The sequence below is a fragment of the Ambystoma mexicanum genome, chromosome 8, assembly GCF_040938575.1.
Source record: "Ambystoma mexicanum isolate Mex_15411 chromosome 8, UKY_AmexF1_1, whole genome shotgun sequence".
NCBI classification, from domain to species: domain Eukaryota; kingdom Metazoa; phylum Chordata; class Amphibia; order Caudata; family Ambystomatidae; genus Ambystoma; species Ambystoma mexicanum.
Window position 1 is genome coordinate 306850541 of NC_090929.1, and position 27371 is coordinate 306877911.

Genomic DNA, 27371 nt, shown 5'->3' on the forward strand with positions numbered 1-27371 from the left:
CTCTGTGTTGGCGTGGATCCGCTGCGTCCTGTGGGTCAGCATTGTCTGCAGGCGGCGTTCTAAGGGGGGCTGCTAGTTGAGGGACTGCAGGAGGCGGAGACTGGGCCGTAACGTTAGACTGCGTTGGCCCAGAGCCTCCGTAGGCTGAGACATGGTTGCAATGGTGCTTGCAGCCAGTGCCATTACTGTAGGCTGAGGCCGTACTGGAGGTGGAGTTGGTGGAAGCATTGAAAGGAACATGGGCTGAATGATCCCCCTGGAGGATATTTCCCGTTTGGGGAGCCCTCATTAGTGTGAGAACATTTTCAAAGAAACGTTCCTCGCGAGCTGGAGAGGCCCGTTCTTGCACCGGTACTGTCAGCGTGTATGCCGCTCTCCCTGTGCCGAGTCTTCCTTTGGCGTATCCTGCTTCCGTGTATCTTATCTCTCCCGATGATATTGGGTAGGAGGTGCTCCATGTGATGTACTGCTGTGGGTTATCAATGGAATTTTGGCGCACTTCTGCTTGCGCCATTATCTCCGGCTGCGCCGCCCTCTTGTCAGTACTGCCCCATGTGCTAGCTCAGAGTCTGTGGAGACACTGGCTCTGGCCTCTGCCCATTTGCCTGATTGCATAGGCTCGGTCCTGGCCTGCACCACAGGTGTCAACCTGGTAGGCTGTTCGTCCCTTGGGGTGGGACCTGGGTGAATGGAGTGTGTGATCAATATACATTTCATGTTATGGGTGTCTGGTTTCTGGTGTGTGACACAATGACTGAGACAGCCCTGCCCGAAACTGGTATGAATGCAGTGTGGTGTGCTGAATGGCTGGGTGCTTGTCCCAATCCACATTCCTTGTGAGTGTCTGGATGGAGAAGAAGAATGACCTGAATGCACTGTGAGCCTGATTAGCTGTCTGCCTGCATGAATGCCCAGCTGATTGATTGGCTGCTGAGCTTGGCTCAGCAGTGTGAATGAGAGACAGAACAGTATATCTGGGGACCTCTCACTTACCGGAATTGTTCAGAAACTAAAGTCAAAACTTGATGCTTAACCTTGAAACCCAGCTGGAAGAAGGTTTTGCTGCTGCTGTCCTTCGACGCAATCCGAAAGCTGTCGTGTCTCCAAGAACTGATCCAAGAGAGGGACTGGCTAGGAGACCTTTTCCCGAGCTACGAGGGACCATCGTGCACCAGCTAACCTTCACCAAGGCTCCCTGGAAGTCAACCTACAAAAGACTGTCGACCGGAGATGGGGACTGCCAAGGAATCTGAAGCGAAGCGCCTGGACTTTGAAGTCCATCGCCGTCGACTACCATCATAATCGTCGACCGAAGCTGTAACGCTCCATTGCCTAAGACATTTGAATCAAGGACACCCGCGCTCATCACCGACCGCTTTGCCCCGCCTGAGAAAGTCAAGGTCGCTGATGAACCGAGGAGAATCCACCGGTCGGTGTCCTGCCACCCGAAGTCCTCAAATACGCCGAAGATGATCTGAAAGCCAGCTACGGTCGAATCCCGATCGCTGATGCCAAACGCTGATGACCCGACGTCCTTGCTGTGCCTATGTTCTTCATTGACTCTGAGGCAACAAACTATCGTCGTTGAGGTGCTTTGCATGCCTCATCTTTGCAGGACGTCCACAACCGATCACCGAGGCTGATGCCTCGACAACATTGTTCATCCCCTTCTTCAAGGAATCTTTACGATCCTTTGCTCCTTGCTTAAATGGAGTTCACTCAAGAAGGATCCGTCGAAGACCCATCGTCGAACTCTGCTAAACCAGGTACATTGGGGTCGTAAAATATTTGTAGAAGGAAATAAAACTGTTACACAATATATGCACTGGGCTTGTCAATATACTTTATTTACAGGTTGCCCAGGTGTGGGGGGGAGCTCACACAGAACTGTGTCTTTGGTAACAGGACCAAGTATTCTGCCAATTGTTTAACCAACTTGTTTTCCTCCCAAGTCTATAGTTGATACCTTTTGCTATGGATTTGTATGCCATTTGAAACTGTCAGCAGTTGGTGCATTTTAATGGAGTCAAAGAGTAATTGTGGTACCACATAGACATTGTACATTTATCATTATAGTATTGCCTGAGCACAAAGTGTGTTATTGTGTGTGTGTATAACTAGAACTGTTTTATTACTAACAGTGTGTGGGGACATTCCTTTGTGGGGGCTTGGGGACTACACTGTACTTAAGAACCAGCCCGCATCACCTCCTGAGAGCTTAAGCCTTGAATGCTCATCCATAGCTACCTTATAGAGAATCTTGGCTGGGGTGCTCTGTGCTTCTACTCTGCCATATAGAGAGCAGGAGTACAGAAAACCCCCCTCCAGTCTTTACAACTACAAAGGCCGCACACTTGAAATCTGCAGCTTTAGTCACCACACAGAAGCCTGGGGAAGATGTTCTAAATACTCCTTCTGATGGGCCCATTCATGTACATGTGGATTTCGACTACATGCCTTGCGTGTTCCAGCTGCACTATGCCATCATTTGCATTATTTACTATGCATGTTGGACATCATCCCTTCTGCAATTTGTGACTGTTCAAATGTATAACTGAATGCTGCCAAGCGAATACATAAAGGTTTAAAAAAAAAAAGAACATTTGTATTATTATGGGATGGGCAAGAGGTTGGAGACACTTAAAACATGGCTAAGAAAGGGTTCATGGCGTGACGGGGAGAGAATTCAAACGCTGGAAGTACTGCAGAAGCATTGGAACATAACAATTTACCATTTAACAACAAATGCAGCATGCCATGCCTCAGAGCAAAGCAAGGGAAACATTAACATCATAGAAGTGCAGTTAGGTAAAGAGAGGGGTGCTTTCTAACAAAAAGCAACACGAGGCAGAGATGGGACTTAACTGTGAATGAAAAACATTTAGCAGTTAAACTCATTGATCCAAACCCTAGATTGTGGAAGGTAGATGAAGCTGACAAAAGGTGGAAGCAGATTTTGCTCCACTGTGTCAGGGACCGTCTCACAATCAGAAAGACAAGCGCCCAAAGATCCCTTCTCCAGCCCAATAACAGTTTTTTCCACTAGTTTAGTTTTTACAGATTCCACATTCTGCAGTACTTACCTCTCCCTGACGTCGCATCTTGGGAGAAAGGCTAAAGAAGTTGTGCAGAGCAGAAACGTCGCTGCTAAACAGGATGTTTTCCTTCTCCAGGATATACTGTTTGAGCAAAGGAGACACCTCGTCACCATATAGGGCCTGGTTGTCCTGCCAAATCTGTCGTTTCACCTCCACAGCACATGCCTTGTAGAGATCCTTGTCTGCCATCACTAGCTTCAACTTCTTCTCAGGAACCTGCAACAGTGAATATCTCAGCACATAGCTCTTCAAGAACAGAACTACTGTGAAAACATAGCAAATGGGATCTTCACCCAATAACCACATTATACCAAACCCAAAAGGCAGAACACCACAGAACATTTACCTAAAGTTCAATTGGGGAAGGGATATAGGCAACTTGTTTCACCTTTATTTGGGTATCTCCAATGTTTTATGTCCACACACATCAACTCTCACCTGACATACTAGCTTGTTATCCAGCCCAAAAGGAAGAGGCAAAGTGTGGCTGCTGCGATGCACCACCTAGCTTACATTTCAGAATGTAATTCTGCCACTCCAGAGTGCCAGCACCATCAGATGTGACCCCCGGGTGTCTCTGGGGATGTGCCACCACAGAATGAAAACACACACAGTAAAAGGCGAACACGAGCACAGTCTGAGTGAAGCCATATGTCTTGCAATTGACTTGGAACCCATCTCTAACTTTTCACCAGATGACCTGAAGGCAGTGAGCACACTTTTGACCTGCCTTGCTTCATCATTACCAATTCATGGATTTAACCATTGGAAAGTAAACTGTAATCCAACCAGATACTTTTAAATCTGGCTGAAGAAAAAAAACCAAAAAGGTTATTGGTCTTAGTTTAAGCCCCTTGAAATGGAGACTAAGCAGATTATGTGGATAATAAGCTTTGTTTTCTTTGCACCATCAGCCCAGGAACAAATTATGTCTGCTGTGCTTGGATACCAGTTTTATTTGATACGTATTTGAAGTATACAAATTGAATAGTGTATTCACTTTGGGGAACAAAAGAAAAAGGATGCAATTCCATAAAACGTGATCAGAAATGTAGTTTCCCCTTTAAGGTATTAAAGTTCCAGAGATTGTTCTGAAACGAAAGGAAATGTATCATACACAGCATTGAAGGTCTTGTGCTCACACTGACAACTATGTTTTGGGGTAACATGGCAAGAGATACTAGTTTTAGCAAAATAGAAAGAGCAGAAGTATTTAGGCGAACCAATTGTTTACCAAAAATAGTCTTTAAACAAAATATCACTGACAATGCCACAAATCACTGCAATAAATGGCAGCATTTACAAGGTGAAGAATATTTCACAGGTACAAGATCAAGCTCCTCAAAGCTGATCAGGAACAGCATATATCACAATTTCGCCCCCTTGCTATAATATTTATTCAGAGTCAAGTATTCAAGCAAAGTAAATGAAACAAAGCGGTTATGGATTCTCAGTTTAAGATGCTGTGCGGGATGACAAGTTACAAACAACTCTGCAATTTTAACTGCCATGGGTTCCCTTCCCCCCCAGTGCCAAGGTCTTTTTTGGTGATTTTGGTATTTCGCCATTCAATGCCTTCTCACGTTTTCTGTTTCATTAACACCAGCGCTTTGAAAAGCCACAGTGTTACAAGACAAAGAACAAGGATCTCTTTAACCCAATATCAAGAAATAATTAAAGTGTAAATGTTAGCAGGCATACAGATAAGGGTTCTACATGATTTAGTTTTATTTTTGATGGATGCAAGTTTATCGACTATTTGGCTCAACCTTTTTTTTTTGTTATGGAGTACGGCGGTGCTCCCTCTCCATGTCCCCACACAGTCCCCTATATATTTGTTTTCATTTGGCCGACTCTACCAAATCTGCAACCTTCAAAAATAAAGCAAACGTAGAAATCACTACACAGCACACATTCATTGTAAGTGCGCTTGGGTTTAAAATGTGGCAGACACGTTTAACAATACTTCGGCAAACCAGTCTCTCAGTCAAAAATGATTTATGGTATACAAGTGGATCTTAAAATGCATAGGCAATGCTGATTTACCTTAGGGAGGTGCTTCATAACGCACATGACCACTGGCTGTATAGAAGGCATTTTCACCAAAGAAAAACACTTCTCCAGAAGCTCTTCCAGTTTGCTGTACCTACATAAAGGAAATCATGGACATTGCTGTGTGATACATATTTGAGCCATCAAAAAATTACAGCGAGTATTTAAGGGGATTGGGTGCATCCTGCCTCCCCACCCACCCTTCCCCCAGCAGGTGAGTGTGCCATCTGCACAAAGTTTACTTCTGGAGGACTAAGTCATCTTCGTCTGATCAGGGGTTTAATACGAATAATGTTTTTAAATGGAAGATAAACCTTCGAGTATACAAGAACTTGAATAGGTGTTATTGCTACACTAGTACTCAAATACGAAACAGATGTAAGTTAGAGACAGCCGTGCAAAGATTTGAATCTGTGACATTCAGATTTCATAGGTTTAGTCAACCACAAAAATATGTTATTGCACTGAAGCTCCCCATTTATTCTAGCTATCAGACTACAGCTAGATACTGAACCTCAAACTGATGGGAAAAGACCACTAGTCCATCAAGACAGCCTATTTACCAACAAAGTGGAACACCCTAGGGAGTCTACCTGGGGTTCAGACATCAATCTTGTAACCCCAACATTAAATGAGCTTTGTGCTTCACAGCTTATTGAAGTGCCGTTTGTTTGTTCCACCTTCTTTTGCAAACACTGCATTTCCACGCAACTGGATTTGAGATTCTCTGCCTTGCCAAGTAGTAATAAGTGCGGTTAAGCTGTTTGACTATAAGACAGCACAATACAATCTTTAGTGGGTGCAATAAGCTAAACACAATGGTAAGCACGAAAACCCAGAAGACAGCAATGTCAAAAGAATGTCCTTAGTAAAAATAATGGTTAGCTAGGGTTTACCCGACCTTTAGTTTACCAGAGTGTGCAACCTACCTGTTTTTGAGAAATCATACAATTATTTGACTCCAAGAAACCTGGTTGGTTGACCGGATACATAGGGGTGGGTACACTTCCTTGTGTCGGCCGGCCAAGCAGAGTAGAAGAAGCAGAAATTGGTGGTTTGTGTGTAATGGCATCACTGGCGCTTGTATCCCCTTACTAGATTACAATTATAGCTCCGAGTTCCAAACTGTCAAGCTTAAATCCATATCAAAGCATGCTTTTGCAATATTTGACTTATTAGCTCCCTGAGCCTAAAACATTTTGCAATAATTTGAATTGGGTATTTATTAAAAGGTGGATGAGGCTGCTTATGTCCCCACGCCTCCTGTTTGTAGAGACTCATGCCCTGACAACGGTGGTCATAATCACTTAAATTATTCATCTGAGTGGTGTTTATGGCTGGTGAAAAGAAGGACTACGTAGGATTCCCCAGGGGACTGACGTTTTTGGATCCATGGGGTACTCCACTATGGACTATTTTTATTTCATCTATTCATTGTGATATGAATATGGGCATGACAATTATGAAGCAATCTAACAGTGGCCATGCTTCATTGGGCCTCATTACAACTCAGGCGGTCCGAAAATAACGGTGGCGGTAAACCCGCCACCGTTGTCTCCGGACCGCCTGATCCCGACTCCTGCAGGCGGGAGGTCTGACCTGGCGGGTTTAACACCGCCTGCCTGCAGGCGGACGAGGAAACACCGGCAGCATTACGAGATGATGCCGGTGTTTCCATGATCCCCATTCCCATCGAGTCCCATAGGACTCGATGGGAATGGGGATTAACACCATTCCGCCTCCGTGATTCCCGGAAAACCTGGGTGTAATGCCCCGGTAATTCCGGGAATCACGGAGGAGGAATGGTAATACGAGTCCGGCGGTAACCAGGCGGTTTTACCGCCGGACTCGTTATGAGGCCCATTGTCTCCGTTTTACTGTGTCTTCAGCTAATGCAAAATAGATCTTATGATAAGCCCGATTTGCATGGGAATATCACTACTAATTGGGTACAGAACTATTAATGTGTAATTGGATCCAATTGCAAATCTGTTGGGGCCAAGAGTGTGATCTCATTGTTGCTGTCACCAATCGTATTGCTTTAGTAAATAACACCAGTAAGGTCTTTTCCTCACACTTTAAGCCCAGTTAATTTAAATCCAACTAATCTAGGTTTAATAAATTGCGTAGGGCTGGTAAAAACGGATAGGTTTTCCACTTTAAATCTGGAAACCGCTGCAATACCATGATTTCTAAAAAAAAAAAAAGAGCAAGAATTGATCACAAAAACCTTGGAAGAATTAGAAAGTGTGGCTTTGCGCCATGATTCACTGCACTTTCAGGAAATAGTTTCCCGTATGGTAGCCTTAAGGCTATAAAAAAACAACATTACAGAAGAAGTTTGGCTTTCACATTTTTCTGCCTTGTACAATTTAGATAATTCCACATAGCAACAATATTTAGCTGTTCTTAACCTATACTGCACTAGTATGATGGGAAATGTAAACTTTATTCTAGTAGAGAGAATTACACATTCAAATAAGAGTTCTGGTATAGTCTACACATCAACTTATGGGTGCCCCTTCTAAGTTGGGTTTTAAATGCTCTGAAGGAAATCAATATTGTCCCTTTGTCCTTGTCTCAGTCAATAGTCTTTCCTATTTTTTAAAAGGGTGATTGACAATCTCCTGCAAGTTATCGTCCACACTCACTCTTAACGTTTTTGGGAAGGTCTTATTTTCTAAGATCACTATTGTATGTTGCCATTTAACACCCATTCTAGTTGCATTACATAAAAAAGATTTGGCAGCAGTTCAGCATTACAATAATGGTTAAGTAACAAAGTCCTTTACAGTAGAGGAGTTTGTCAAGGTTGCTTTATTGCACCCTTGTTATTTCATTTATACATGAACTCCCTCTATAAGATCTTGCGTGAAGTGAAGGCAGACAGCCGCAACTAGACGCTATGCAGTACACCCATGATGGCTTATGCAAATTACTATTGGCTCATAGCCCAAAATCACTTCAGATCTTATTAGGAAAGTACACCGATTATATGACTAAAAGGGGGCTTAATATCAATGCCAGTGAAATCAGCAATTATGATTTTCTTCCCTACAAGGCGAGGATTAAAAATTATGGGAAAGAAAAGATTTTACTTGTAGATGAATGAGAATAGTTAGGTGTATGTTTTTTTTACCATCTGATCCAATGCCAAACATTGCATGAAATAGGGGTGATTTTTAATTTTGCTAAGTCTGTATGATTGGTTTGTTTGTTTATTTATTTATTTGATATAGCGCACAAAACCCAGAGGTAACAGTGCGCAACAGAGAACAGAGGAGTAAGTATAAATAAAGACTTGGTTAAAGGGTAGGAAACAGTTGAATGGTGAGCAGAGCATAACATTACTTACAGGGTCTGTTAAGTAGGCATATATACAAATATACATACAGTATTGTACATTTAGCAGGTCGGTTTATATACATATATACAGTGAGGTAGGCTAGGTGCAGGGGCATTGTTCAGTCATGGGATCGTTGGAGCGTAACCAGGTGAGGGTGTTTTGCCTAAAACTGTAATAGGATTGGTCAGTTCTGATGTTGAGAGGGAGGGCATTCCAGTGTTGGGCTGCCATGACAGGGAAGCTGCTACCGCCTGTTTTTTTCTGTCTGAATTTGGGTACCTGTAGGCAGTAAGCGTTGGTCATCCTCGTGGGTCTGGTGAAGGTTCTTTTTACTATTCTGGTTGCCAGGTAGGGGGGGCAGCGTTGTTTAAGCATTTGAAGGTGAGTGATGCTGTTTTGAGTGAGATGCGGTCGCAGATTTTGGGCCATTTCTGTTCTCTTCTTTTGTTGGATATGTGTTCCTTGTGTGGTAGGTTAAGGGCTGTCCTGAGTGCGTTATTTTGCAGAGTTTGGAGCTTGTCTGTTATGTATTTGTTGGCTCCTAGATACATGGCATTGCAGTAGTCGAGTCTGGATAGTATTAAGGCATTGGCGATGGTAATGCAGCTAGCTTGGGAGAGGAATGCTCTACTTGCCCTGATGAGCTTGCAAGTGTAAGCGGTAGAGGATGCTAAAGAGTTCACTTGTTTTTTTAGTGACATGACTGAGTCAAGGTGAAAGTCTAGAGTTTTCACTATTTTGGCGACTGTGATAGTGTTGCCGTCTATGTTGATGGCCTTGTAGTCAGGACGTAGTTTTTTTAGGTTGATGTTGGATCCGAGGAGCAGTATTTCGGTTTTCCCATCATTCAGGCATAGGCCGTGTGTGGCCATCCATGCCTGAATGATGAGGTATATTTTGTTTACCAAGGCCGTATCTGAGTCGAAGTTGCCCGAAAGGGTTATGAGAATCTGGGTGTCATCTGCATAGTTAGTGTATGAGACACCCAGTTTGTCCAACTTGTCAAATAAGGGCTTGGTAAAGATATTGTAGAGGGTGGGGGAGACGCAGGATCCTTGGGGGACACTGCAGGTTATTTTGATGGGATCTGCTGAGGCTAGTGAGGAGAAGACTCATGGTACGATTGTCCAAAAATGATTGGATCCAGGCTATGGCCTCTTTTGAGAAGTGGGCAGCCGAAGTAAGGTGTTCGCACAGGACTGTGTGATCTACCAGGTCGAAGGCTGCCGACAGATCAAGGAGGAGAAGCATGGCGGTGTTTCCTTTGTCATTAATCTCATTGATTTGGGTTTTGAGATCGATTAAGGCGGTTTCTGTGCCGTGTTGCGGTCTGAATCCGGATTGGCGGGCACCTAAGAGTTTGTTGGTTTCTAGATATTGCTGGATTTGTAAGTATGCTACTCTGTCTATTATCTTTAGCAGGAATGGCACCGTGGTAATGGGCCTGTAGTTGGTAGGGATTGCGGGGTCTAGGGTTTGCTTCTTGAAGAGTGGTAGAACCCAGGATTGTTTGAGGTTGCTTTGTATGCTGTTGGAGGAGAAGGATGCGTTGATAAATTTGGTTATAAAGGGAACTAAGTCCCTGGCTGCGTCCTTTATTATCTGGGGTGGGCAGTTGTCGCCTTTGGAGGGTTTGAGAGAGGCGATGACCTTTTCTGTTTCTGGTATGGAGATTTTAGCGAATCTGAAGAGGTTTGGGCTTGGTGGGTTAGTTATTTTGGCAGGGATGCTCGGTGGCGAGTAGTCGTTAGTAGTTATGGATTCTTTTTTTAGTACAATTTTTGTTTGGAGAGTTTTGATTTTGTTGTTTAGGGCGTTTTGGACACTGGTGCACCATTGTTTGTCTTTGGTTATATTATCTGGTGGGGGTATGGGGGATTCCAGTTCTCTAAGGATTGCGAATAGTTCCCTGGTATTGGAGCTGGAGTTTTTGATTCTTTCATTGAAAAGGTTCTTTTTGGCGAGTAGGATTTCTTTTTTGTAGTTGTTTGCGAGTTGTTTAAGCTGTAGTTTGTTCTCTTCTGTGGGGGTATTGCGCCATTGAGTTTCTAGTTTCCTTTTTTGCATTCTTAGTTCTTTCAGATGGGGGGGGTAAACCATGCATTGAGGTGGGCTTGTTGTTTACTCTTTTGCAGTTTTAGAGGGGCAAAAGTGTCTGGTCCTGTCTTCATGGCATTGTTGTAGCTTTCTACTAGGCACTCTGGGTGTAGGTTGTCGGGGAGAGCGTTAAGGGTTGGCAACAGTAGTGGTAGGAGGTTGTCAGGCGTTATGTTTTTCTTTGCTCTAGTGGGCAGTGGTGGTGCCATGATTTTCTTCCCATTGACTTCTTCATGGAGTGAGAGTGAAGTTGATGAGGTGGTGGTCTGTCCAGTGTTGAGGGGTAGTTTTGGAGATGGTGGTATTGCAGTTGAGTGTGGCGATCCAGTCCAAGGTCCTACCTTTGTTGTGGGTGGGGGTGAGCACTTTTTGGATAAGGCCGTGTTCAGCAAGCATATTGGCTACGGCTTGTGCTGGTTTGTCATCAGGATCATTGAGACCAAGATTCAGATCACCTAGTAATAGTATTTGGGAGGTTTCCTTAGTGTTGTTAGCTAAGAGGCTGGATAAATCTGCCTCGAAAGAGCCAACAGGGCCGGGTGGCCTATAGATCAGGTAGATGGTTAAGGTACGACAGTTAGAGATGGGCAATTTGGCTGAGAGGGGTTCGCAGGATTTGAGAGAAGTTTGGGTTGATAGTCTTAGCTCAAGGTCAGTCTTGGCTATGATGGCCAGACCACCTCCTCTGTTGGAGTCTGTCCATTCTGATTATTTGGTAGTTTTCAGGGATGGCTATTGAGAGTGCTGGGCCTGCTGCTTCATGCAGCCAGGATTCGGTAATCGCTAGGAGGTCGAGGTTGTTGGTGGATAGGGTGTCTGCTATTTCTGTGGCGTGGGCTACTAGTGATCTAGCGTTGATTAAGGCTCCGGATATAGTAGTTATGTTGGGTGTGTCCTGGATAGTTATCGGGATGAGTTTGGGTTGGGTGGAGCTATTGCGAGAGAGGGCATCTCGGAAGTGTGATTTTTAGGGGGAGTTTTGTCCGTGGTATTAGTAGTTTGCGTTAGTGTGGAGAAGGGGTTATTACACCGGGTAGTCGTTCGATTACTGACGTTGTTAGGGAAGTTTCTATAAGGTTCATAGATAGGAGACAATCTAGACCTAAGTCTCAGATTTCTATCGTTAGGAGGGTTTGTTATGATGGCAGTGGTCATAATGGCTATGATGGCACAGGTAAGTAGTGCCGTCTGGGCTAGTTTAGTCAAGTAGGCAGAGGTCATTGTCAAGCTATGCTGAGGACATAATTGTTGATTTAGTGTAGATGAAGGGGGGACGGGACATCTGTGCTATACCTAGCCTATGTTGTAGTTAGAACACATCTAGGCTAGTCAATTCAAAACACACATAGGCTAAATGTAATTGTAGGTGCACGGCACATCTAGCTAGTCAGTGCAGAACACACATAGGCTAAATGCAATTGTAGGCGCAGGGCACAACTAGGCTGGCCAATGTAGCCTAGTAACAGTAATAGATTAAGATGCATGTAATTATTTGAAGCAATGAAGGTAAGTCTAAATATGGCAGGCACAGTGAAGGCTATGAGTACATATGACTGGCGAAGCAGTGATGGTTCAGCTAAATGCTATAGACCCATATAAGGGCTGATCATACAACAATAGTAGGGGCTGTTGTTACTTTCATCAGTCTAGGTCAAATAGATTAATAGTTAGGCAGTAATTCAGTGGATGCAGCATGTAGGATACATTTGTCTATTCATCATCTCACAAAAGTGGAGGGTCATATAAAAGCACTATGCAGGCACACGATATATTACAGTCACAAACGGGAGCATGGTGAACAGCAGGACTTAGTGCAGAGAAGTCCTTGGCTTCGGCAGCTGCTGGTGGGAGTAGATTGGGAGGGTGTACTGGGTACGAAGCACAAGTTAAATGTAGACACGTTTAGGGATTTTTAAAGAGAGTCACAAAATGCCAGCCACTAGGCTTTAATTTTACCTTCAAGATGCATGGGTGCTGGGGTAAGCCACACAGGGATTCCGGCAGAAGCAGAAGGCTGGTCTCAGGCTGAGGACAGGAGGCAGCCTTGTTTCCTGTGCGGTGTGTACTGTGAGGTGGGCCGGCTTTATCCCGGCTTTATGCCTGCCGGCGCCTGATAGGCCAAGAAGTAGCACCAGTAGCCTATCCGGAGCCAGCCAGCTGGGCTTAGGTAGGGGTAGGTGGAGGTGCGAGTCAGCCAGTTCTCGGGCCGCCATCTTGGAATAGGCACTCCTCGTGGTGCTCAATGGTGGATTCAGAGAACAGGGGGCAAAAAACGATTTTGGCAGCATTTTGCATTTAAAATAAAATCAGATGTGCAACATGAACGCACTTCGGAATTTAGAGGTGCTCAGATGAATTTTCCAGCACCTGTGCAAAGTAGCTGAAGAATGGCAATCTGCTTACCAGAAATGCTCTGGAGGGGGGCTCTTTCTTGGTGCCTGGTTGGAATAGCCCACAGCTGTCTCCTCTTTCCCACTCACTCTCTCTCTCTCTCTCATAGCTTCCCACTCTCATCTCTCCTCTCTCCCCTCCTCTTCATCTCTCCCATCTAGATTGGGGACAAGGAGGAGAGCGTCACTAAACAAGCCTCTGTGGGTCTCTTTTGTGGAGGTAATAGTGTGGTCGTAGTTTTCTTTGGGTATGTTGAGGAGGGCTGGGGCAAGTTCGCACATTTTGGAGTATTGCTCCGCAAGTATCGCCCCCTGTGAAATCCATCCACCCCTGCACACCTGCCCTGTGTTTCATGGTGCAAAAGCGTATAGTCACCCTCTATGTAGCTTTGTAAAAGGGAGCCGTGTCTCTTAGAAGATGGAGGAAAATAACCCTAACTATAGTACTATGCTGGATAGAACTCCTCTTCATCTCTTCTACCCCTAGCAATGACTGCATTGATCAGCAGTACAGGGGGTTAAGAAAAGAGGTATCCATGATGGAAGCATAAACAACTCCCTAGCCTTGACAATTTGAGGTGTTCAGTCACTCCCCCCCGACCCCCAAGGGGGAACACCTTCTCGTGAGGCTGTGAAGGTGAGCCTACTATGCAGCAATCCCCCTACATGGTGAGACTCTCGTCTTGGGGAAAAGGACTCCCTTTCCCATGAGGAGCTCCTTCATATTATCCACCACAGACCAACACTGCACTAACACATATTCAGACTTCTCTTATATGTACTACTGTAAGGTTATAACAGAAGACTAACTTGGTACTGTAACGAAGAAGAACATATGAGGAATAAAGAGTGCTTGCCTATTAAGCACTGAGCCAAAAGAGCTGATGAGAAGTATGATGAATATGTCAGAACACAAAGGAAGGACTTCCTTGAGGAACTGGGCAAGCCCCAGCAGAGCTTCATAAAAAGAGTTGGACTCAAGGAAGCAGGAAGTGAATCCTGGAAGTTTCGAACTGGCCCGGTTGAGAATGCTGGGAAACGAAGGGCGCACTGCTTCATCCGCTTGAGAGCAGCTACAGCGAAGAAGTGACAGCAGTACGCTACCCGACCAACCAAGAGGACCGAGTTGGTAAAAGTGCCTGGGGGACGTTCAAGAGGAGCTGAAGTAAAACCCTAAACCCTCCTGTCGATGTGCCAGAGAAGCGTAGAGAATCCCTCAGGGACCCTGCATACACGTGCCCATGAGTGGTAAAGATATCAGAAGAGTAACAATTACTCCAAAACCCTGCATTTACGTCCCAGTAAGGGAAAACGATATAAAGAGTGAAGACTACTTGGGACCATGCATACTCTTCGCAGTGAGTGGCAAAGATATAAGTAGAGTGAAGATCACTCAGGGACCCTGCATACTCGTCCCAGTAGCTGGAAAGATTACCAAAAGTGTAGGAGTCATACAGGAGCTCATCATTTTTGTTCCACAGACCACCTGATCAAATAGTGGCATCAATAACAAAGCTCCACCCGGGCCCCAAGGTACGTATAAACGCACCACTTGGTGGGCATCTGCCGCAGACATGGCTACCCACACGCATGCACCAGAATGCAGCGACGACCTATGACAATTCAGTCTAGCTGGGCACATAACGCCATCGCCTCCTTAGACTAGATTAAGCCTCAGCACCTCTGCATCAGAATACAGCGATGACCTACGATGAAAGTCGGTCCAGCTGGACAAGTCTCTTGCACTCACGCACTCTACTGCCTGATCCCTTGGGTCCCATCAGTCTCTTTGGGACGCGTTCGATGGCGCCCTTCCTGAGCATCGCCTTTACCTCCAAGAGAAGCTGAGGGACCTGAAGTTCTTTCCTGGCCACAGGGGGGACGCGCGGGCACCTTCTTTGAAACTCGAGCGCGTGGCCCTGAGCTAGGGCGTCCAGCACCCAACAGTCGGTGGAGATGGACTTCCACACGCTGACGAAGCTCGCCAGCCGGCCTCCCACCGGGGTGCTTCGGTGGGGGCCCGACCCCACGGCCGGTTCAGTCCTGTTTCGACGAGGCTTTGCCGCCTTGACCTCCTTGGCGACGACGGCGGGGTCCGCCTGACTTGCCTCGTCCCCTGTAAGCTTCCTGCGACGACGAACGGGCCGCTTGACGGTAGGTGGAAAACCCGCCGCCGGAACCTTTGGAGGCGCCCTTGCCTCCGCCACTCCGAAAGGGCGGCCGCCGTTGCTGGAGAACCCCGAGAGCCCGGGCCGTCTCCGTGTCCGCTTTGATGGCTTGAAGGGAATCGTCCACGGTTTTCCCAAACAGGTTGTTTCCATCGAACGGCATGTCCAAGACTCTGGTCTGTACGTCTTGACGGAAGTCAGTAGCCTTGAGCCATCCACGCCGCCTAAGGCACACGCTGTTGCCCAACTGGCGAAATCCAGTGTCGGCGATGTCCGTCGCAATCGTGATGGCGTGGTCCGACGCCACCTCACCTTCCTGCAAGATCTCTAGGGCATCCGCCCTCTTGTCGTCCGGTAGGAAGTCCAGCAGGGGGGCCAGTTTGTACCACAGCTCCCTGTCGTAGCGTTGGCCGCCTTAATCGTCGTCGCTGCAGACGAGATGACCCTGCGCCCCATCGTATCCAATTTCTTTCCCTCGCCGTCCGGCGGGGAAGTCGACGTGGAGGCCGCACCCCCCCCCCCCCGCTTTCTTCCTGGCCGCCGCAGAGACGACAGAGTCCGGGGTCGGCTGTGCCCGGAGGCACAAGGGGGCCGCGTCCGGGACCCGGTACTTCTTCTCGTACCGGTCTCTTCTAGCCGGCGTCGTGGATGGGTTCTTGAGGAGGGCGAGGCCCTCATCCCAAATATCGTCCAGTAGAGGCACGGCGAGGACCGTCTTCCTCTTGGCCTTGCGCCATTGATAAAGGAAACCTTCCTTCTTCTCCTCAGGGCAGAGCTGGAAGAGCTCGGATGCCCTGGCGATCATGGAGTGAAACGATCCAATCTCGTCTGGCGGGGAAGCCCGGGTGGGAGGTGACGACGGCAGATCCTCGTCGTACACCTCGTCGTCCGTACCCGTCGCGGCCGTGTCAGTCCCCGTATCATCCCCTCGAGTCGTGGACGGGGAGGAGGGCTGAACAGGGCGCGACGGCTGAAAAGGAGGTGGAGGGTGAATCCTTCTTTTCTCAGGGGGAGGGCTGCCAGAAGGGCCTGGTTCCGGGTCCCCCAACGGGAGTGGTTCCTCCACTGGTGGTAACGGCAGTCTCGTCCTTATCTCCGAGCATAAGGACTGTATAGCCAACAAAATGGCCGCCGAGTTGTCTTGCGGCGCTGGTAGAGGGGAGTCCGACGGGCGGTCAGGGGCCCCATCGGCACCCCCGACGATATCGTCGTCTCCTGCGTCGGGATCCCTCCCGACGGGCTGGTCTTCTTCCACGCCAACGCCGTGGCTTAAGACCTCGATCAGCTCTTCCTCAGAGGTTGAGGCCGAATCCACGACGACCTCCTGCCCCCCCCCTTTTTCTTCTCCGCCGGAGGTTTCACGGGGGTCCTGTCGATGGGCATAAAAGAGGACTCCCTCCGCGGTGGCAGGGATACTCTGAGCCCCGAGGTCGCCACCACTGGTGTAGCCTCCATAGGCTGAGCCAGGGCCGCCGCGACTGTCTCGATAGAGGCCTTGGCCGGATGGATTAAGGCTTTCACCACCTTAGGTGCGCTCACTGCCTTCTCCTTGAGGGGGGGTGACACTGCCACGCTCCCCCTCCGATGGGGCCTTCGAGCTCGACCGGGGCCTCTCCAGGAGCTTCGCCGGGTGCTCGGCCTTCCTCTTACCCGAACCAGAGCGTTGGCTCGTGGTTGATGGTGCCGGGGAGGATGCGCCCTGCCTGGCGCCCGTAGAGCCCGACCGTTCGGCGCTCCCGGTGCCAGCGGACTCGCGGTGCTTGGCCTTGTGTTGGACCCCCGTCGCCGGGGCGTCCTCAAAGGTCTTAGAAGACCGCTCGGATTTCTTCCTCTTCTTCTCGCCGGACGGGCTCTTCCCTTCCAGCCAGTTGGCGAGACGTTGATGGCGGTCCTTCATGGTCCGCTCCGACATGTTGCCGCAAAACGCACAGTCCTTTTCCACGTGCGTCTTGTCCTCATGTAGGCAGTAAAGACAAAAGGAGTGTTCGTCCTCCTTAAAGACATTCTGCAGCTGGCATCCAGGGCAGACCCTGAACAGCTTTCCGGGCGTCGAGCTTCCCTTCTCCTGGGCCATGTCCGAGATGGGCCTGAGAAACTTCTGGAGTCCTCCAAAAGCGTAGCTCGACGAAATCTTCACCCATGAGGGGCGTAGACGAATCCGACACGGGTCCCCGTTGATCGGATGGAGAGTCGGTGGAGCTTGAGGCTCTTTTTGACCGAAAAAACAAAGTTTTTGAGAAAAAACATGAAAAAAATAGCACTAACGCTCGAGAGCAATAGCACGAGGATCCCAACACATGAACGTGCGGTAAAAATCTGAAGATGGCTGCCAGAGGCGGGGCTTAGGTAGAGGGCAGTCATTGGCTGTGGTCAGTATGACGCAGAGATCAGTGATTGGTTACTACTACGAAAGACAGATCAGAAACGAAACTGATACTGGTTTTTTCTTTACCGAGGATTCCCAGCCTGACGACGGGGAATATTCATGAGCATGTGAATTCATGCCAGACCCCATGCTGGAGAAATGAGTACTACTAGATAAGACCAAGAGTACAGTATAAGCAAGTGTCAAACAGACTATCTACTACATTTCTCAGAGTGTGAGGAGAAATAATCTAAAGAGTGTGAAGAACTACACTACAAGAGCCTGGTAAGATCCCTAGGCGGAACTGAAAAAGCAATTAAAAAGGAATAGCCAGAGACTATTTGAAGATACCTTATTAAAAGGAACTGTGCTAAAAAAGCATCAGAGGAAAGAAAAGAGTTATTCACCTGGTCTTTTGGTCTTAGTGCTAGGGCTAGAGTAGCTTAGCTTTTTGGATGGAAAATAGACTATTTACTTAGGACTTTGCAACTTTTGACCAGCACTCTAGTTTAGTTACGTTAGGAACGGAAACTCTTAGTATATGTCAGGAAATGTGTTATTATTTAAATAAAATGATTGACAACATGGCACAGAATTGTGGTTCTCCTCCTTCTGACCTACTACACCTCATGCACCCCTACACTAGCCACCTAACTGTCCACCATGAACAATACCTGGCTGCCTGATGCTATCCACCACAATCATCCTTTGTTCACCCTCCCCCGCCAGAACCATTCTTGACCTCTAAACACCCTTCACACCTCATTAGCTCTCCTTCTTGACTAATCTTGTATTCCACAACAAACTGGGAGTAGAGCTGTACTGAGCCGCAACCTGTTACAGTGGCATACATTCTGCTATCTGTGCTCCACTCTGACCTGAAGGAGCACGGATCTCAGCATTGGGTCTGTCAATAGCAGGCCTACTGCCGAGCAAGAGGCATGGGCAAGGAGAGTGCAAGTAAAATAATTAAGTGGTTTTGCACCACAATTTGCAAAGCCATTCCAGAGGTTTGCCAATTTCTTTCACACTTTAGTGCTATTGGCGATTCAAGTCCTGAATTCAAAGAAAATGCAGTTTACATGGCCATCTACTTCTCCATTCAGGCATTGCACTCAACACCCGCTTCCTTTTCGATCCTGTCAGTTCAAATGGGGCTGGTGAAGCATGTGGCAGTAATTACAATCATGCTATTTCATACCTAAAAAATGTGGAAGTCATTTCATGAAATGTAATGGTGTACCCAAGCTATATGCGCCCAAATGCTGTACCTAGACTCTTTAAATACATTTTAAGATATAATGATCAGTCTGACACTTGTATGCTTGGCAATGATAAATTCCTCTACAGCCAAAAAGTGTTTCAGCCACTTAAAAGGCCTTCCCCAGGGCTTTGAGAGTCTCGTATTATTAGCTCCTTCACTTCTTCGGGCACTCGAATGTAATTACCCAGATACATGGGGATTTATTCTCCTGGTTTATAACACCATAAAAGATGTGATTCAAAGTCGCTCTCAAGGTTTATGATTATTGCAGTTGCCTCCACTGATGCGGGCTGTGGAGATTTTACATGTGCAGAGGTTTTTGATCACTGCTCCCTGTTGAGCATTTGGCGATATATATATATATATATATATATATATATATAATGCAGGCAAGTGCAGACAGCCCCCATAAAAATGTGCACTCTAAACAGAATTGTAAATTTGCATACAAGTGGGATTTAGATCAACATGTTATCAGCCCAAATCCAGCTGTTACAATTTCATTATATAACAAGCATACCCTGCTCATATTATTCCTTGTAAGTTCAGTTTTTTTCAATTTCCCCAATTCTTCGAGTCTTACTGTTTCAACAGTATTGTATGTTGTCTTTGTATTTCTTGGTGAGGATTTCCCGAATCATGTTCCTTCCTGCAGCTAACTTGTTCACGTTGATTGTCCTGTAATCTTTGGATACTCGCACTACAGCCACCTTCATCCAACCACACGGGTGACTGGTTTTGGAAGAAGACAAGCATACTTCCGGTTGCTTCCATGAGGTCTTGAACATTAGAATGATAGCAAAACTGAAGTTAAATAAATTGGATTACTTATCAAGAAAAAAGATTATTAGTAAAATAGATATTTTGATGAATAGGGGTGGGAGTGGAACACCCATCTTTTCTTCACTTTTCCCTAGTTTCAGGACACCCTGAGGCAGTAGAGGAATAATCTAACATGACGCCACGCCAGTGAAACAAGATTTCTCATTTGCACTGGCAACATCAGAGTCTAAATACAGCATTTGGATTTTATGTGGTTTATAGTGGCTTCCAGTGGAAGCCATTCTACAAAGTTAATGCTGCTTTTAAAGTAGATGGATTAATGGAAGGGAAAGGCGATTTTCTCTTGGTTGTCCCAAATGATGTTGGAAAATATGGTAAATGTGTGCCTTGAAGAAGGCAAGGCAGGCTATACTTTGCAGGGGTAAGAATTAAAGTTGCAAGCTACTCACCAGGCATAAAAAGCAGCTCACTTCCTCATTTCTCCAACTGCACAGTTTGAAATTGGCAGGAACTGGGAGCTATTTAGCTCCTTGGTAGCGCCATCAACAGCCCGATTAGGTAGACCCCAACAGTGCTACTTTTGGCTCCCGGAGCCAACTGGTGCAACACAAATATACCTATCTGACATTAACAGGGATCTGATAATATGCAAAAAAGGTGCATTAGTAAAACTCTAAAAGAAATATAAAGCATGAATGTCAGTTGTACTGGACACAAAGTTATAGGCGTTTCTAATTTGGAAGATATAATTGTTTTATATTATACTGATGCGGTAGCAGGGAGATAGGAGTAAGAAAGGTCACACCATAGAACAAGAGGGGTCAGCAGAGAATGTCATGGCAGCAAAGAGAAAGTAACAGATTAACGCATTAGCAGATGTTGTGGCAGGCTTATGATGTAGCAGCAAAGCTGGGTAAAGACTAAATGAGAAGCAGCAGCAAGAAGAAATGGCAGAAAAGGAATATAAAATGGAAAGCAATTTTAAAACAAAATAAAAAGTCAAGACATATAAAGCAAATTGGCAAGAGACAGAGGATTCCCCAGAAACAGTCAGCCACAGACTAACACAGCAATAGAAAGAGTGGTTCCACAAGTGCATTTTTTAGCTGAATGCCAGAGTTTGGCAAACAAGCAAGTTCCGACACCTTAAGACACTTCATGAGACTGGACTTTAATAGCTCCTGGGTCATTATGAGTAACTCCTCGTTAGAGGACAATCCAGACACCCAACGCTACTTCATTCCTGCACCATGAATTCCGATTTCGACCCCTACCTTCACATCACACTATTTCTTACCACGAGTCAATTCTCTAGCCAATGGCTAGTGACCAGGGCAAATTGTAAGGATTGTAACTAGAAACACATACAATAGCAGGAAATAGTTCTGACCCGTGCACATGCATTAGTTTTAACGAGCACCAAACATGTCCGATTGCCACAACTTCTGAGCACTTGTTAAACATCAGACAAGAAAGCAGTGGTGGGGAGAGGGAGGAGATTACCATGTTTCTGCAATTACTGCACAGTGTTCTTCAAAAGTGAAAGATTTGTAGACATTACGCATGTGAGAAACGCGAACAGCTACTGTGCAACTAGAGGTGCATGTATTGCAATCTGCAATTCAGTTGTTATTATCATTGGTAAAAATATAGAGTGGCAAGTTGTTTTTGGGAAATTTGTAAAATGTGTATACAAAACAAATTCTACAAACGTTAAACAAATGACACATTTAGACAAACATTATTAGAAACAGGTCATAACCCGGGGAGCTTATTAAATTATTTAAGGGCCATTTTGTGTGCTTAAGCACAGTCACATTTATCTCATTCCCTGGAGGCTAAACAACTAGAAAACTTTTTATCTGAAAATACACTCAACACAGGGTCATACACCCACTCATAAAAAGCACATCTATGGCAACAAAGGAGGTATACAATATTACTGTAATGTTGTTTGGTGAGGGATGCACATCCAATTCCATGCTCTTATCAGGACCCACCTCTCCTCATCTTTGCCCTCGGAAGCGATGACTGAAACTCTGTCCAGCAGCTTCTCTCTCAGCTCATCAAACACAGTCTGATGGAACTCCAGCCTGGGGATGCTGTGGAGATCCAAGAAGGGCAGAGCAGACTGCAGAGAGGGCAGCAGGACACCATTCTCAGTCTAATAAAAAACAAAATATATGCAAATCTTTCTCAGTACCTTTCATAATACTTGGCGTCACTTAGTGAATAGCAACTTTAATATGGGGAAAACAAGTAAAGTAGAAATGAAGCACTAGTCAATAGTTAATGTACAAACTACACAGTCCCTGCATCCCTTCACCAAAGAAGTGGAGTACTCACGATTTCACTAAGAAATTTCCACTTTTTAGTTTCAATGACTCCAAAGAAAGCTCAGGATAGTGTAAATCCTTATTCGATGTATCCTCAAACAAAGCAATTGTTCATACGTCATTTAAAGTTGATCAATCACACCCGTTTGCACATTACTTTTGGCATGTCAGTGTAATGAAGCTGCTATGCTTTGATAGCGAAGATCAGGAGTTGTTGACACAATAAATGTAATGTTACAGGGCTCAAAATTAAGACTGGAGAAGCAGGAGCTAAATGAAGTTTCTGCATATCCAGCATTAACCAGTGAGCAGGAGCTACCACTGCGGGACAAAACCCAGCTTCTGTTTCATACAGGTAACCATAACAAAATTCAGCAATGGGAATCTCCTCAACCTGAAATGGGATCCAACATAGTGGCTTCCCCCCTTTGAAGAACCCCCCCCTCCCCCCACCCCATGAATTCAAGAGCATGCCTAGAGCGGGCATGTGACCCCTCTAGGCAATAAGGGACAGTTCTCATGGAAGGTAGGTTTGTGGTACAGAGAAAGCTAATTATGGTGTTACAGAAGAAGACGATTGCTGTGAGCAGAGTGGAAGGTTGCTGAGCTGGCTGTAAGAGCTGGAGCAGCGGAAGACCATATTGTAAGCCCCTGAGAGCAGAGGAAGACTCCTGGGCTGGCTGTAAGAAATTCCTGGGCAGATCGTATAACCTGGAGTGTAATTGTCAATTTTAACTCCTGGAGAAGAGCGGCTCAATTTTCATAGGAGAAACTAATTGCAAAACCTGGAGATTGAAGGAAACTAAAAGCTGGAGACCAATCATCCAGATAAGGAAGGCGATTGAAGCGGAAACCAAAAAGGCAGGTGAAGAGAGACTTGGGCACGTCTCTGGCCAAGAAAAGGGCTAGACCTCAAAACATTTCTCTTTCACCGACCTTGCATTCCTGTGGCCGTGTGATTTCCGCCAACCCTCCCACAGTTTATCCGTATGATTTTATGTGTGTACATTTTGTCTCAGTCGTATTATGCCTACGGGCCGTGGCTACGCGCTATATAAATGGGAAAATAAAAAATAAAATAAAAAGGGTAGACGAAGCAAAGGTGGGGGCCTTTGATGAAGGAAAGACAGGGAATGTGAAGACGAAGGCTCTGACCAAGGGGCAAGCAGAGCAAGAAAGGACAGAGGTACTGATAAGAGAATGAAAGAAGGACTAAGTGCACAAACGTGGCAGAGAATGGAAGGGAAGAGACCCAGGCCTAGGAGACAAAAAGGTGACGAGAAGGAGGCACCCCACCCCCTCCTAAAGTAAACAGTCCCCTAGGGACTAACCCAGGAAAAAAGAATGCTGTGTTTGTGTATCATCGGGAACACTATAAAAAAAAACAACCATCCCGACACCTTAAATAAAAAGCATAAACTTGAATATCCTTGATGCGTCATTTGTTACAACTTGTGAGTGTAGGATTGCAATTTTAAAAGCTGGAGCAATTTCACAATCAGTCTTCTTTAACGCGAAATGCTGGTCCAACTGCAGTTGCCCATTAAAATGCAATGGACTGAAATCCGATCTTGGATGGCCACAGCATGAAAAGGCCTCTTTTTGGAGTAAGGAGTGTAAAGTTCTGGTGAAAACAAATGATTCATTGGGGTTGTTTTTTTCTTTTTTAAACTGTGAGAAGTGGTTTGACCTCAGGAAGCAAATGAGGTGGGATAAACGTAGATTTGGCCCACAGTGACAAAACCATAAAGACTCGGCCTAGACTTTTCACAGCGCATTGGCTGCGGGTAGGTTATTCAGGAGGTGACAATTACGCAATTATATTTTTGTGCATGCAAGTATGATATAAGTCATTTATAACGCGCCTGTACACAAGTGTTCCTAAAAGTATGCGGTTTTCCGCTTAGAGTGTTCATGCCCCACCTCAGTTTTTCAATTGATTGAACATGTTCTGACATGGTGGTCATGCTTAAATTCTGTGACAGAATAGTGATAATAATGTAGAGCCGATTTCATCTTTGTGCAGACCCCATCCTCTCTTTTCAGCTGCAAGAGCAGGATAACATGTTCTCCGTTTTAGCACAAGGGATCAAACCTACCAACGTTCAACGTGTCTCTTCCTTACTGCACCCACTCCCACAAAAGTGAAGTGAGAATAAAAATCGCCTAATATCTTCATAATTGCGTATACAAGGGTCTGCAACTTATAATTTATGGTACACCATATGTTTGGACTACCATGATCCCTTACCATGGATTATGCTGGCTAGGACTGCTGGGAGTTGTAGTCTAAAACATCTGGAGAGCCAAACACTGCAGACCCCTGCTCTAGAAGGTATGGTCTGGAAACCTTTGTTTTGGTAATACAAAAGTCATTTATTCCCCACACTTTCATCGGCATACCTCAAGTACTTCATTATGCTGTCCAAGTCCTATACGTTTATTTTTGACGTGATAGACCCGACTTTTTATTTCCAAGTACAAAGCCAAACACTTCGATTCTGCATCTCTCACTTTTCCTTTACAGTGGTAAGTTCTTGTTAAAGTTCTCTAGCACAGCTTGGTTTGCGTATTGGTGCGTTTAATGTATATAGATATTTAAATAATCTTAAATGACAGTCCTTAATTTTGAACTGGTGTTCTAATGCTGTGCAGGTTGATGCTGCCTCGAATCACACCCCTCAAGAGTATAGCCTACCCTCGGCAAACCTTACCATAAAAGGAGAAGGAGCTATCTCTCCGTAAATGTGCCTATTTCACCTTGATTTTTGGGGTCAATGTTAGTGTGAGGGCAGAGTAGGCGGTTTAGCCACTACTATTCTGTGTACTCCTGTGGGGGAGTAGTCATTTTGCCATGCCTCACACACCCAATAATACTTAACGTCTAATCTACAATTCTTTCAGAACTGCCTTGGAATAGATTAGGCCAACACATACTTTTCCATATCTCACCTCTGTAAAAGATAGTCCAAGTGTGATGATGAACAATACATTTATACCACTCCATAATCTGGCATCACAGTGCTTGCATTCCTACACACAAACAGGGCATAGCAGGCAATCATGGGAAGAGGACCATTTTCAATGTGTACCGATAGGCCAGAATTGAGTTGCTCATCCGGATCACTAGAGGAAAGCAGTTCCATAACAGCACCATTTGCACTTGGTAGAAGTGGCCCATGGCATGTCTGCACTTCAAGCTCAAGGTGACAACCAGAAATGTGTTTGTTGAGCGAAGAAACCTGCTAAAGATTTAACATTGCCTGCTGTTTTAATCTTTGTGTGGGCAATATAACGTATAACTAAAGGTCTTGCAATTTAGCTTTAAAACGATTTGTACATAAAAGAAGGTAGTCCTGGATTTATTTAAATTATTCAAGTCATCCCTCATTCAGGCTTCTGGAACTGAGAAAATCATTTCCAGACACGCAGAACCTGCCTCTGGAATTCAGCTGATCTCAACATGGTCTAGGTATTGGCTTCATAGTTTTGAAATGACGCCGCAGCTCTAACAGATTATGCAGAGGTTTCATGTATACATTGAACAAGATGAACGGTTAACAGAAGCGCTGAGGAACCCCACACTTTAAGACAGTGATGTTAGATTCATAGTCCTCAAACTTAACCAACATGCTCCTGTTTCGTAGGATTGAGTTGAATCGATTGATGCCCGAGATGTCAAGTTTTAAATCTAGTGAACAGCCCTACACATACGGGGTCTATATCAGCTACTTTCACTCCCTAAAAATTTACTAAATCCCAAAAAAGAAAAATTTGGAGTAAAAAGACCCCCCCCAACAAAAAAATAATAGGAAACTGGGACATAGTAGCTTGTCCCACTGCTTTCACCCACACAGCTTCATGGAACACAGTGCCATAGGACGAAAACTGCTATTGTTACTGCTGGTTCCAGAGATCTACACATGTATCTCTTAATATGCATGAATAATTAGGTTTGTACTCGATTATAAAATACTCCCATTGGGAATAAGACTTGCATTTTTAATCCCTAAAAATAATTTCCTGCCAATTAAAAAAAAAAAATAGGGAGTAAAATACCCCACCTTAGAGATCTTATCTGGAGAATTGCTACTGAGAGTCTGTCCAACAAAATTAAGAGTCTACCGTATTGAATGCTGCTGACAAATCAAGCAACATCAAGACTGTTGGGTAAGATTTTCATAAATGTGAATAATCTTCCTGATCCGTGTAATTATTTTCCCTTGTCCCTAGATGAGTGAGAATCTTTTTCCACTATCACCTAGTATTTTATTCTTTTCATGGGTGACCTTTGTATGTCTCTCCATAGTGTGTGTTTGGATTTATAGTGTCCTATAACTTTTGGGCTTAGGCTGGGTTGCCCCTTTGGGCTTCCCTTCGTAATTACTTTTTAATGTACTTGGATGAACTTAGCTTTCCCGATTGGACAGCCAGACTGCCCCTTTCTGTAAACTGCAGGGAGAGTTTGCAGAAGTTGTGCTGTAGTTCCTGATAAATACTCCAATTCTGGAAGCTGCTGATAAGTCGACCACTGGAACCAGATCCAAAAAGAAAGCTGAAGGAACGACAGCTGTAACCATTTCCAGCGACCGTAGAGCCTGCTGTGTAACCCAGAGCCTGATGTAACCCTTCCTTCCAAGTGACCTGAGGGTTTCCCGAAAATGACTATTCCTACCAAGAGGCTGGCGAGAGCCACTAGTCTTGAGAAAACCTACAAAAGGAGCCATCCCATGATGTGCTGTGACCTTGCCGGGCTGCAAACTGCCAATACTTGGGGACCTCGAGCCAGAGGGCAGTGCATGGTCTTCTGAAGTCAGATTATGTCAAAAACGGTGGACTTGCTGGACCTTCAGAGACAATTCGAATCCCTAAAGTCCCCTCACCAGTGCAGGATTGATAGCGTGAAGAGAATCCGACTGGCGACTTCCGTTCTTCATTAGGTACCTGGAAAAGGGCACCAAATCCACAGAGCCACGAGAAGCTGCAGAGAATCATTTTTGAAGCCTCCCCAGTCGATGGCTGCTGCCAGTTTTCTTTCAGTGTCCATTTCTTCAGTATCCAGACCAAGAACCTAAAGACCAGATCCTGTGCTGCCGCATCCTGAAGGTATCCACCCAGAAGCTCTTCTTTTCTGCAGAGGTACTGTGTCGGCTTGGGTAATACTTACCTTAAGTCTTGTGTGAATCCTATGACGCCGAGTGGGTGATTCGTGTGGTTGGGAGTTTGCCCATACCATGCTATAGACTAGGGAAGGACTTTGATAAGGCTTTTGTCTGGAAATTCTAACATGTGTAAAAGTACTTACCTATAAATGAATGTGTTGGAACTGTATCTCTGCAATAGAATAAGTTACAAAGTGTCTAAAGGTCAATACTTACCTTTAAGTTGCTTGTTGCTCCTTTAAAAATTATAGAAGTTATTTTACTAGCTTTGAATTGTGGTTCACACTAGTTGGGAGAGTTATCATTTCTA

The 27371-nt window shown here is 45.4% G+C and overlaps 1 protein-coding gene across 1 annotated transcript in view; it reads right to left on the minus strand.

Annotated features, from left to right (window-relative positions):
* The window catches only part of NELFB (negative elongation factor complex member B), a 411812-nt gene that overhangs the window by 306941 nt on the left and 77500 nt on the right, over positions 1–27371 (minus strand). The window contains exons 2-4 of the mRNA XM_069609721.1: positions 21564–21727; positions 5145–5244; positions 3084–3314 (exon numbers count right to left, since the gene is read on the minus strand). Coding sequence (XP_069465822.1) covers positions 3084–3314; positions 5145–5244; positions 21564–21727 — 495 coding nt within the window. The remainder of the gene's footprint in view (positions 1–3083; positions 3315–5144; positions 5245–21563; positions 21728–27371) is intronic.